This window comes from Triticum dicoccoides, chromosome 6B, assembly GCF_002162155.2.
Source record: "Triticum dicoccoides isolate Atlit2015 ecotype Zavitan chromosome 6B, WEW_v2.0, whole genome shotgun sequence".
NCBI lineage: Eukaryota > Viridiplantae > Streptophyta > Magnoliopsida > Poales > Poaceae > Triticum > Triticum dicoccoides.
This window is the reverse complement of record NC_041391.1, coordinates 90,051,915-90,065,113: the sequence shown is the minus strand read 5'-3', so window position 1 is coordinate 90,065,113 and position 13,199 is coordinate 90,051,915. Positions and strand designations below refer to the sequence as shown.

General features: G+C 48.8%; 1 protein-coding gene across 1 annotated transcript; it reads right to left on the bottom strand.

Annotated features, from left to right (window-relative positions):
• Positions 1 to 10,855: 10,855 nt before the first annotated feature.
• LOC119326641 (defensin-like protein CAL1) lies at positions 10,856 to 11,584 on the bottom strand. Its single transcript, XM_037600262.1, has 2 exons — positions 11,442 to 11,584; positions 10,856 to 11,337 (listed from the first exon to the last, which is right to left on the bottom strand). The coding sequence occupies exons 1-2, from the start codon at positions 11,503 to 11,505 to the stop codon at positions 11,153 to 11,155; spliced, it is 249 nt and encodes an 82-aa protein (XP_037456159.1). The 5' UTR covers positions 11,506 to 11,584; the 3' UTR covers positions 10,856 to 11,152.
• Positions 11,585 to 13,199: the final 1,615 nt, after the last annotated feature.

Here is a 13,199-nt window from a genome sequence, read left to right as displayed (position 1 = left end):
GGGGGTTGAATTAAAAATACTAGGGGTCCAGAGAAAATCCCCTAAAGTTTTAGTTGTTATTAGGCAAATGGAAAACCATTGTTGGGCCTTGTGGATGAGTTTTATTTAAAGCGAACTATCAAGAGGGCCCCATACCCCTCACCGTGTTAGGGACGCAAAATCAAGGAACATAACACCGGTATGACGAAAACTAGGGCAGTAAGAGTGGAACAAAACACCAGACATAAGGCCGAGCCTTCCACCCTTTACCAAATATATAGATGCATTAATTAAATAAGAGATATATTGTGATATCCCAAGACATCCATGTCCCAACATAGAACAACCTGCAACTGCACCTGCAGCTAGCAACGCTATAAGAGGGGCTGAGCAAAGCGGTAACATAGCCAAACAATGGTTTGCTAGGAAGGGTGAAAAATGTTAGAGGCTGTCATGGCAATTTTGGGAGTCTTGATAAACAACTGGTAGTTAGCGCAACATAGCGTTAGTATCGAGACAACTAGCATAACAATGATAGTAGTGAGATCCAGGATAACATCTTGCCTAAAATCCCGCTAGGAAGAAGAACGAGTCCATGAAGAAGACGAACGGGCGAAGATGAATCAAGCGTAGTCGAACGAATTCTCACAATCGCAACAAAACAGGAACTATCGAGAAGAAGCACAACCGAAAAGAAGCAAACAACAAGGTAAACACACAACACATAAACATGGCATGATGCTCAACCAAGGATGATGCATGACAAGGCTACATGATGCTACTCATGGCAAGGGATGATGCATACAAGAACAACACATCAAAGGAAGTTTAAATGAGGCCGGAAACAACATATAACAAATCCGGTAAGTCCCCATATGCAAATTTCGAAATTGGTCCAGATCTGAATAAAACATTATGCTCAAGTTGTTAAACAAGTTAAGATGCACCATGATGATCCACACAAGATTCTAGTCAAGTTACATATAAAGTTCGCTTAATACGGTGCTACGGCCTAGAAGATATGAACAAAACAAGTTAAACATGGCATTGATGCAAAATGCATACAAACATCAATAAAACGCACTCAAAGCATGGATGCAACATGATAATATGAAACTACATACAATTCTAAGAAAGTTTCATATAGAACATGCTCAAAACGGAGCAATGGTGCAACACATACACTCCAAATAAGATAGAACAACAATCTTCCCAAAATAGCAAGTAGGCACTTTGCAATCATTAAAACAACATGCTACAGGAATCATATGAGCACGACCTTGACATGCACTTCATGTACAGAGAACATAATTCAAATATCATTAAAGTTCAGGTTCATAGGCATCAAGATTAAACCAAAATGATCAATGCAAAAAGCAACTTTATAACACAGGAGCATATACATGAGCAGAGTTAATATGATGGCATGTTGGAGGCATGAAACAAAAATGCTACAACAACTATACATGGAAACAAGGGGTATGACATCAAATTACACATAACAAAGATCAAATAACATCAAAGCATCATATACATATGGCTCATGGATTAGTGGGAACCATCAAGACAAGTTTGCATGTTGAAATAGTTTCAGCAAGTGTAAAACAACAACATTATGATACATGTTTGCAAGCATGGAACAGAGGTATATGATATCCAAAATTAACAATCATGTCATGTGAACAAATTTATCATAGCATACTTCAAAACATGTAATAAGAGCATCTCCAAAAGAGTCACGGATCAATTAATAACAAGCTCACAACATGGCATCATGAAGTTAACAGAAAACTGAAACATTATATATGCATGTTCATGGCAACGAAAACATATGCTACAGGACATATATAGGGCATCAAAAGGCATGGCCTAATATAGCATAACATGGAAAACAAAACATGTCAACTAAGCATCTCCAGGTTATGCATGTATTAATTAGTAGCATCAAGTAAATATAGCATCATGATATTACAGATTCAGCTAGACAGAACATTAATAGCAAGCAGCCCACTTCACAAGCTTGCTTCACTCACCACAGGGCATATAAAAAATACCTGGATTGCACCACAGAAAAGATGGCACGATTGTGCTACTAAAACATGTAGACTTGATGCTCAAAAGAAAATCACACAAAAAGATATAAAAAAGACAAATAGGCAAGTTATAACAGTTTTCAGGAGTTAACATCAGCAAGCACTTTTGCAACAGGGATTAAGGTATCTATATGAACTCAAACAAGCAAGCTAATGACACCAGAGTGTAGGGCATGAATAGCAGAACATGTGCATATCAAGATCATTATCATAGGATCAACAGAGACAAAGTTACACCACTCACAAGATGCCTAAATGATGTTAACAAGCAGCAGTTTATATCATTTAGCAGTTTTACAACGAAGATTAATGCATCAATATGAACAGTAACATGCATGAAAATGCAACTAGCATGCAGAGCATCAAGATATGAACATTTTGACATATCGTACATGCAAAACGGAGAAATACACACAAAGTTATGACATGATAAAGATGCACACATGATGTTAAAAATCCTGGAATTAGTGGAAAAAAAACACCTCGGGGAAACGGGACGGCGCGGTGCGGGATGAGGAGATCTGGGATGGGGCGCGGTGTTTGGTTCGTGTCCCGGTGGATCAGATCCACCCGCGTTGGATCCGGGCAGGGGAGCTCCGGCGAGGTGGCGTTGACCACGGCGCTGACGAGCTGGACGGCGGCGGGCGCGTGGAGGTGACGACGCGGGGCGGCGCGAGATGGTCGGCGGTCGGCGAGCGGCGGGCGCGTGGAGGTGACGACGCGGGGCGGCGCGAGATGGTCGGCGGTCGGCGAGCGACGGCGGGACGGCGGCGAGCAGCGGCGGCGACGCGAGGTGCTGGTGTGCGGCGGCGGCGCGGGGCAGCTCGAGTAAAAATTAGCACGGTTGGTCAGGGGTAGGGGTGTAAATGGCGCAATAAACGTCGCCACAGAGTCTGTTTATTTATTTATTTTGTTAGCTTGATAGAGGAAAAGCAAGCAATGTCATATATGAGTTCAGGCAGGGCTTGCCCGGCAAAATCAGAGGCCCTGTGCCAAACTGTAAAAATGGGCCTGCCACTACATAAAAAACGTTTGGCGAAGGGACGCACTGTGGCATAGCACCAAATCGTCATCTATAATCAAAGAGGTTTTCTTAGTGCATTTTTTAAAAGGACTCAAAGTTATATTTCCAACCATTTTAGAAAAGTCATATCAAATATTCATATTCGTGGCGTTTTCATCAAAATGCCTAAAACCATTATATATTAAGGGGAGTAAAGAAAACACTTCAGAATAGTTTCCATGCTAAGGTGTTTTTTCTTTTGTTAGATGATATATTAAGGCGTTCTTCACTACGCCTCAAAGCATCATTCCATGTGAAAAAGCCCGGAAAGAAAGCTACTGGACAATGCTTCTTTTGGGTAGTGAAGATAAGCTTAGTGTACAGTGCTTCTTTTGTTGCCTCGCATAGTGTACATTTATTCCAAGAAAGTTTTGCAGTGAGCAAATATGTCATTGGTTGATTTTTCTTTTGGGCAGCACGAGGTCGTGAGTTCGATCTTAGAAAAAACACATAGAATTTTTTCACCATTAGTGGTTCTGGCAAGGTGCGAATGTTGGGCCTTCAGCCTATGTCTGAAATTCGGGGCCCTTGTAAATCGTGGGCCCTGTGGGGCCGACACGAGTTGGACCTACCTTGGCCCGGACCTGAGTTCAGGATGGAGGTGGAGGGAGTAAACCAAGGGATGTCAAAAACTAGAATCAGAACTGAAGTTCGTGTTTTTTTCTACCCTCTAGTTTAGGGTTTATCGTCTCTGGCGGCGACTGCGCCGCCGTCTAGAGCTTTTCCTCCGGCCGATCGCCGGACGCCTTTCCTCGCACCGGCGCGCGAGTGTGAAGCATGGCGACAGGAGCAGGATCGTCCTCGGAGGGCTGGTCCGGGAAGAAGTTGGAGGAGATGCTGCAACACTTGGATCTCAAGGACGATGAACTAGACGACGTGATCGTGGGGGTGGAGGAATCTAAGAAGTATGCAGCAGATGCGAGATGGCTAGCGATCGCGAAGGTAAACACGACCCGGATCTTCAGCGCATCCGCTATGTTTGAGACCATGAAATCGATCTGGAGCCTAGCACATGTGCCGCAGTATAGGGAGGCAGGGGAAAACCTATTTATCTTTCAGATGTTTTGCCTGGGAGATTGGAAGAAAGTTGTCCATGGTGGTCCGTGGTTGTTCAGAGGGATGGGGATGCTGATTGAAGATTATGATGGTAAGCAAGATCCGGAATCCGTCAGCTTCGATGGCCTGTTTGTCTGGGCACAAATACACAATATACCGGAGCTCTACCCGAAACTTGAAATTGTTGATCAGCTAGCTAGGCGGATCGGTCGGGTGAAGGAAACACAACTATCTCCAAGGCTCTTCTATGAAGGTAACTACGTCCGAATTCGAGCTAGGGTTCTGGTGGACAAACCACTTACGAGGGTTATTCCATTGAACGTGGTGGGCGAGGGCAGGAGACTCCTCCCTGTCAAGTACGAGAAGATACCGTACTTCTGCCAAATTTGTGGACTCATGGGTCATAATCATGAGGAGTGTGGAGATGGAGTTTGGGAGGCCAAGGACAAGCAATGGGGAAGCTGGATGCTGGCACAGAGACGGGAGACAATACAGGAGCAGCAAGGAGGAGGCCGAGCCTCACGGGGTGGTCGCTTTGGAGGCTGGGGAAGAGGTAGATCAGGAAGGAGTGCACCACCGCCTCGGCAAACTTCACCTGTGCGCAAGCGCTCGTCTCAGGAGGCTGGGCTGGATCCGAGAGCCGAAGATGGAGAGGAAGATGAGGTGACTAGTCCACTGAAGCCGGCTGCCACTACAGAGACGGAGTATGTAGGAGGACAGGGGGCTCGCAGAAACCTGAATTTTGCTTTGGCTGGTAACAACCTAGATAGTCACTTGCAGCAAAAGGATGCAACTAAGGGCTCTGAAACCGGATGCGGGGTCGGCCCGGACCTAGGCCTGGCATTCATGGCGGTACCCCCACCACCACCAACATATGTGTCCCCTCGAGATGCAAAGAAAGCGAAGAAATCAGCATCACCAGTGAAGCAAAACCCAGACAAGATGGCGTTATTGGCGGGCTCCGACTCGGGGCGCCGCCAGGCCCAATGAAAATTTTATGCTGGAACTGTCGTGGGATAGGCGATCCCGTGACAGTTCGTGAATTACGTGATCTCGTGGAGATCAGTTCGCCTTCTATCTTGTGTTTAGTTGAAACCCAGTTACAGAAGGGTCGTGTCGAAGGTTTACGTACGTCGTTAGGGTATGATTTCAGCTTTGGTGTCGGTAGTCGTGGTCGTAGTGGAGGTCTTTGTATTTTTTGGAAAAACTCTCTGGATGTTTCAATAAAGAACTATTCGGAGTATCACGTGGATGCCTGGGTCACTGAACCGGGTAAGGAGCAATCGAGATTGACGTGTTTCTATGGTGAAGCTACCAGGAGCCTTCGGTATAAAACTTGGGACACTATGAAGCGGTTGAGGGGAGAGAGTACACTCCCATGGATGTGCATTGGGGACTTTAATGAGATATTGCGGCCCGAAGAGCAGCATGGACCAAATGATCGTGATAGCTCGCAGATTGATGCGTTCAGAGAAGCCATTGATATCTGCGGCCTAGCCGACCTGGGGTATCGGGGTCTGGATTGGACGTGGGAGAAGAAGGTTGCCGGAGGGAGCTACTGTCGCGTTCGCTTGGATAGAGTTCTGGCCTCACCGTGTTGGTCTGCTCTGTTTCCCTTCGCATATGTCGAGCACCTCACAGCTGCAAAGTCGGATCATTGCCCAATTCTTCTGGAGACCGAGCTGATTGATACAAGTATCCGCGCAAAACAAAAACAGTTCCGTTATGAATGCATGTGGGAAAGAGACCCAAGTTTTGGAGGGGTGGTACTCGATGCCTGGAATAATGCGGGGCGGGCCCAGAGTGTTCCTGCGCTCTCCCATAAGCTGACTGTGGTGGCTGAGAAGTTACAGAGCTGGGGCCGAGCGTCTTTTGGCGCGGTGCGATCTGAACTGCGTCATCTCCGCACACATTTGGAGGAGCTGCGTTTACTACCTGGCCGCGTGGGGCCGTCAGCTGAGGAAGACAGGGTCGAAGCCCGTATGGTCGAGCTCTGTTTACGGGAGGAGATTATGTGGCGTCAGAGGGCGCGTATTCAGTGGTTAGCAGAAGGAGACAGTAACACAAAATTTTTTCATCGCAAAGCTAGCGCCCGGAAGGCAAAGAACCGGATTGTTGAGCTGCAGCGACCCGATGGAACCATGTGTAAGGAGGAGCATGAGATGGCTGGCATGGCTACCTCTTTTTATAGTAATCTTTACGCCTCTGAACCCACGGTTGGCATTGAGGAGGTCCTTTCCCATATACCGACCAGGGTAGATGCACCTATGAACATAACTCTGGATGCACAGTATAGTAAGACAGAGGTGAAAGAGGCCTTGTTCCAGATGTTTCCGACAAAGGCCCCAGGGCCAGACGGTTTCCCGGCACATTTCTTTCAGAGACACTGGGAGCTCTGTGGTGATGAGGTTACTGAGATGGTGCTTCGAGTTCTTACTGGAGAAGATTCTCCAGAGGAGATAAACAAGACGTTCATCGTTCTAATACCCAAGATTGCTAGCCCGAAAAATTTGGTACAGTTTCGACCGATAAGCCTCTGCAATGTGATCTTTAAGATTGCATCAAAGGTGTTGGCTAATCGACTCAAACTTATTCTCCCCGATATCATCTCCGAGGAACAGTCAGCATTTGTTCCAGGGCGTCTCATTACTGACAATTTTATCTCTGCTTATGAGTGTCTCCACTATATGAAATCCAGGAAGCTCAAGAGTAACAGGTTCTGTGCCTTGAAGCTTGATATGATGAAAGCCTACGATCGGCTCGAGTGGAACTATCTAGAGAAGGTTATGCTCAAGTTGGGAATCAGCCCACAGTTCACGCAAACAGTAATGAGGTGTGTATCCTTGGTATCCTTCTCTGTTATCTTTAATGGTGGTAAGCAAGAGGAGTTTAGACCCTCTTGTGGACTCAGGCAGGGCGATCCCATATCGCCATATCTTTTTCTATTGGCCGCCGAAGGCCTCTCTTGCCTACTGAGATCCACAACGCCAGGTGAGAGCATCAATGGTATAACAGTGGCACCGGGTGCCCCACAGGTAAACCACCTTCTTTTTGCAGACGATAGCCTGCTATTCTTTGATGCCACAGCTGATATGGCCAACAGAGTTGAGAATCTTTTGCATAAGTATTGTATAGCTTCAGGGCAACGCATCAACAAGGAGAAGTCCTCAATATTTTTTAGTAAAGGCTGTTCGGAAGGAGTCAGACACGAAATCAAACTCATCCTTTCAGTCCAGAATGAGAAATTGTCTGAAAAGTACCTTGGCCTCCCGGCGGACGTTGGCAGAGCATAGGAAGGATCCTTTAAGTATCTTAAAGACAGGATATGGAAGCAGGTGCAGGGTTGGATGGAGAAGGCACTTTCTGTGGGAGGGAAGGAGGTGCTTATCAAGTCAGTTGCGCAAGCGATTCCGACGTACTCAATGGCGTGCTTCAAGTTACCACGAGGCTTGTGTCAGCATATAAATGGCCTCTTGAGGAAATTCTGGTGGGGATCCAAAAAGGGCGAGAGGAAGACATCGTGGGTTTCTTGGGATGTGATGACACAGCCGAAGTTTATGGGAGGTATGGGGTTTCGTGGTATCGAGCTTTTTAATCTTGCTTTGCTGGCCAGACAGGCCTGGCGGTTACTCCAGGAACCAAACTCTCTCAGTGCACGCATCCTCAAGGCTGTGTACTACCCTTCGGTTTCGATCCTTGACGCTGAGCTGGGGAAGAACCCGTCACAGGTCTGGCGCTCTTTGGTTGAAGGCAGAGATACGCTCAAGCTAGGGCTGATAAAACGGATTGGATCCGGAGCGGAAACAAATATTTGGACGGATCACTGGATACCACGTGATTTTAAGCTGCGGCCGGTGACCCCGAAAACTTTGAACCCACCGCAACTTGTCTCGGACCTCATTAACCCGGTCACTTTTGCATGGGATATAGAGACTTTGGATGAACATCTGTACCCAATGGACAAGGAGGCAATCGTCAAGATTTCTGGTCATGGCATTATGAACGAAGGGGTGTTTTCACAGTGCGTTCGGCTTACAAACTTCTGTCCGCCACCAAGCAGCAACGCACGGACTGGCTCGAGCACAAGGATGGACACTCGCAGATTGAAGCAGATCGTGGATCCTGGGCGAAACTCTGGGGAGCTGCAGTCCCTGCTAAAGTTCGCGTTTTCGCTTGGAGACTGGCCAAATGCTCAATTCCTACAGGTGAGGTTCGACAGCACAGAAGCATGGCCGTCTCGGTGGAGTGCTCGCTCTGTCATGCGGCGGTGGATACGTGGCGCCACTCTCTTTTTGACTGCCGCATGGCGCGTTGTGTGTGGGCTCTTGCTGATGAGGACCTCACGGATACAATCATCTCTAACAGAACGGAAGATCCAAAGCTCTGGCTGCTATGGCTGGTAGATACTTTAAACACCGATGATCTGGCCCGTGCCCTTGTTACTATGTGGGCCATCTGGTGGGCGCGGCGCCGAGCCATACATGATGACCAGTTTCAGAGCCCGTTATCCACTCATATCTTCGTAAACAAGTACCTGGCAGAGCTAGAGATGTTGCCAAAGAAGGGTACGCAGCAAAAGGCGCGAGCTGCACACCCCAGGGACCTGCATGTGAAGGCCAGGGATCTGCATGTAAATACAGGACTACGAGTGGCGCCGGCAGCAGGGATCGGATGGCTCCCACCCGAGAGCCATGATTTCAAAATCAATGTCGATGGCGGCTTTTCCAAGATAGGAGATCGGGCTGCCTCAGCTGCTGTATGCAGGGACAAGGGGGGCAAGTACATTGGAGCATCGGCGATCATCTATGAGGGCCGCCTCAATCCGACAATCCTTGAAGCCGAAGCATGCAGCGAAGCTCTCTCACTTGCTGCCGATCTTCATCTCCGGTCCGTTTGTGTTGCTACTGACTGCCTTGAGGTTGTAACGAACTTACGGGAGGAAGCTCCATGCGGATACTACCCTATCTTACAGGATATAAAGTATCAAAGTAGGCTTTTCAGTGACCTCAGTTTTATTCATGAAAATAGAAAGTACAATGGTGAGGCCCATGCCTTGGCAAGGGCAGCTGCTTCTCTTAGTCCCGGGCGCCATGTATGGCTTAGCATTATGCCCGATATCATCTGTATCCCATTATGTTTGAACCTTCAATAAAAGGGTGCGGATTGCTCAAAAAAAAAAAACCAAGGGATGTCAAGCCGTGGGAGAAGTGGTGGTGGCGGCAGTAGGTAGTGGTAACGAGGAATAAAAGATTCAGAGCTGCACCAGGGAGCTTCATCTGACTAGATTTGGAAATGCCAACCATGTAGGGAAGGAAACATACAAGAGAGGGGGAAATCAGTATTGTTTTTATATACAGTAATGAAATAGATGGTTCAATATCGAACCAAACAATAAAATTGACGGCTGTTTTAGACTTTATTCTAACCCAAACATTACTTCCCACAGGTTGGTTATTCATGAAAAAAAATACCGAGGCCGATTTTGCTAATTTTTTTGGCTCAAAACTAATTTTCTATAAACTCATCCCTAATATATGATACACAGACTAGCACTTAGGTTGGATCAAGACTTTAGCCCTCCTATACCAGGGCCTAGACCCACCCTCGATCGAGATGCGGGGATTGTCATTTGTGTCATGTTGGTCTAGGGTTCCACATCGTTTGGCGTCGTCAACTATGGGTAGGGCATTCCCTAATCTTCTTCGGACCTATGAATCGATGACGTGGATCCTACTTTTTTGGTGTGCGACAACAAATCCTCTCCTTGCCAAGTATGAGGTGATGCTCGGCCCATGTGCAAAGAAGTTTTCTTTCTCTTCTAATTTTGCCTCCAGTGACGAACCGGTTATGCGGAATTACAGTGGACATTGTAACCTAAAGGTGAAGATTTTTATGTCTTGGTTTCGTGTTTTGTGTTGTGTTAGTTTCCATGTGAAAATTACTTTATTTTTATTTCAGATACGACAAATGTTTGGCAATTGTTTTTTTCTTTGTTTACCAGTAAAATGAAATCTACATGATCCTCGTAAAAAGATGTAACTTTTCGTGGGAAGAAAATGTTAGTTAATCTACTTCATTTTGTTTTCTCTACTTCTATATAAAGTACTTCTCACACATGATGAACAAGTGGCCGTTGCAAGAAACAGAGGACCAATGACCTTGGAACCGGCAAAATCCAAAAATTTCGAGCTGCTTCCCGCCTCACTCGACGATGAAATTTGAGAGCCACGCCAGCGATCCGCGCCATCTCTCCCCGGATCAAGACCATGACCGCCCATTCTTGTACGGATCCAACGGTAGGCTAGCTGTACGCTCCTCCCCTGTTAAATTCCCCTTCCCCGACCCGTCTCCTACCAACAGCAGCCGCCGCCACTGCTACTCCTCCATCTCCAAATTCCATTAGGCCGTGCTTGGAATGGATGTATTTCAAAACAGAGGTGTATTGCTTACACGTGTAGCTTACTGGCCGCTGTGCAAAATTCCAGCCGGAAGTGAAACGACGGCCGCATGTGTGCATTTTTTACAGGGGTATTGAAAAGAGAAACAGGGCCTTAGGCCTTAGCTCCTCGAAGCAACCAATCATGTCCGGCCGCGGAAAGGGTGGGAAGATGTAGGAGTCACAACAATAGCATTTCTCTTTGTGTTTAGTAGCACCAAACAGACGAATCAGAGATAGAGAGAGATGCATTGCACATGTCCGTCCATGCTGAAACAGCGACCTTGTTACATTACCCCACACACACACACAGAAAGCAGCAAAAGAAAAACACGACTTACGGCCAACTAGACCATCGAGACCCCGATTGATTCTCTACTTTATTATCACGGGACACACAAGAACAAGTACTGAATGAACTCATACACTGACGAACAAATTACGGGACACACGATGCCAGCAACATGTGGAGTAGCTAGCATCGGACGTCGCGGCGCCGGCCAGGCCGGGGGCGAGCAGGGCTAGCTAGCAGACCCTCTTGCAGAAGCACTTGCGCGCGAAGGAGTCGAGCTTGCACTCGCCGCCGGGGAAGTTCTCGGTGCGGCAGATGCTGGCGCAGTTGCTGCTGCTGAGGCACGCGCCCTTGAACTTGTGGCTCTTGGACAGGCAGTCCCGCGCCTCCGCCACCTTCCTCGTCGGCGTCCCCATCTCTGCATGCAGTGCACATGAATGAAACCACAGTGACAAATTAAGCATCATCCACAGCTCGCTCGCTCGCTGGGAAGAGCGGGGTTGGGACTTGGGCGGGACGTGCCTGTGGCGAGGAGGAGGAGGAGCAGGAGGAGGGCGGATGCGGCCATGCGACCAGAGAGCGCCATCGATCTGCTTCTGCTAGCCTGCTACGGCCAACGAGGGACACAACACAACACAAGTAAAGATGCAAAGAATGGGCTGGGCTGCTGGGGTTTATATAGGCGGACAGCGGCGAGGGTTAGATTAGTGTCCGTGTTTACTGTTTAGGTCGTGGGCTTAGCATGTGTTTTAAGTCGCGGGCTTAGCATTAGTTCACAGGAGCAGAGCAGTGGTCAGGCAGGCCGAGGTCCTAGAGCAATCCAGTGGCCTCTTGAAGGAATTTCCATGGAAACGAAACTGGTGGCTGTGGAGCGGCCATCAAGGTCGGACGCAAAACTCATGATCACGAGCATGGCATATGCTGGAACGATTGGATTCTGCCAACTTTTTCCCTGCCTGCCTAGTCATTTCAGTACGACGAGAGGCAGAGCCGTACGTACCTACACATGCCGACCGGCGAGACGAGGAGGGCGCGTGGATCTCGTGGATCGCGGGGATGTTTTTTTTTTTGAGGTTAACGTTGCCACTTTATTTAACCATAGCTCGAAATGTCATCCGAAATTACATTGAGAATGAAGTCTGGGGAGCCCCAATCCAAACCTTACAAAGATTATCACCAACACCTACTTTATAGCTAACTTATGCGTGGCAACATTAGCAGGCCGCCTGATCCACTCTACCCTAAAACTATCAAAAGATTGCAGCACCTCCTTTAGGCCAACTCTACCGCGCGACCCCAAACGGACGTCCAGATTGACCGGAATTTGTCCCTTTGGGGCGCCGATGGGTTCGCACGTGTCCGACTGTGTCCATTGGGTCGTGCGTGCGCCCACCGCGCGGCCGCACCCCAAATCGTGTCCGGGGTGGACGGGAATAAAAAAACTATAAAAACTAAAATGAAATAACTAAAAAAGCAAATAAACGCATTTAAAAAACATAAAACGTATATAGGGATCGGCCACAAAACGGCCCTGGTTCAACGGCCACTTAAAAGGCCCAGTTTCATAATTAACATAATAACAAAATAAAAAAAACTCCTCCCGCGCGCTCCTGCCGCGCCCGTCGGTGTCGTGGCCGTCGCCGTCTTCACTGGCCGCCGGTGTCGTCGTCGTCGCTGACGAGGTCGACGTAGTCCGACGGCGTCCAGAGGTGGGGCGGCGGTGCGTGGTAGACAGGGGCGGGCTGGACGGCCGGAGGTGCCTGCACCACCTCCTCCCGCGGCGACGCCTCCCGCTCCGGTGACCGCGGCGGAGTGGGGCACCAGTTCACGCCGACGCCGGTGGCCATCTCCAGCGCAGTGCAGGCCCAGCCCCACCCCTGGCCCAGCAGCTGCTCGAACGCGGGCGGGTCCTCCTCCATCGGCTCCTCCGTGACGGCAGCTGTAGCTCTAGGAAGGCGACGTCCCCGGCGGCAGAGAGGGCCATGGCCTCCTTCAGGCCGTCCCACTGTCGCTCATCGTGCGTGTTCATGGAGTCATCCATGACACGCTGCAGGAGACGGGCCTCCTCCTCCGCTATCATGCGAGGAGGGGGAGGTGGCGACGGAGACGGGGAAGGCGACGGCGTGGGCGTCAGGCCCGCGCGCCTCTGCACGGGGCCTCCATGGCCCCGACATGGTGCCGGCAAAGTAGGACGCGCGCCGCACGTCATGCTCGTCCTGGAGCCATGTGTCCCACAGCGGGGAGTCAGGGGCATACCTGTGGTCGTAGTACAGGTCGTCG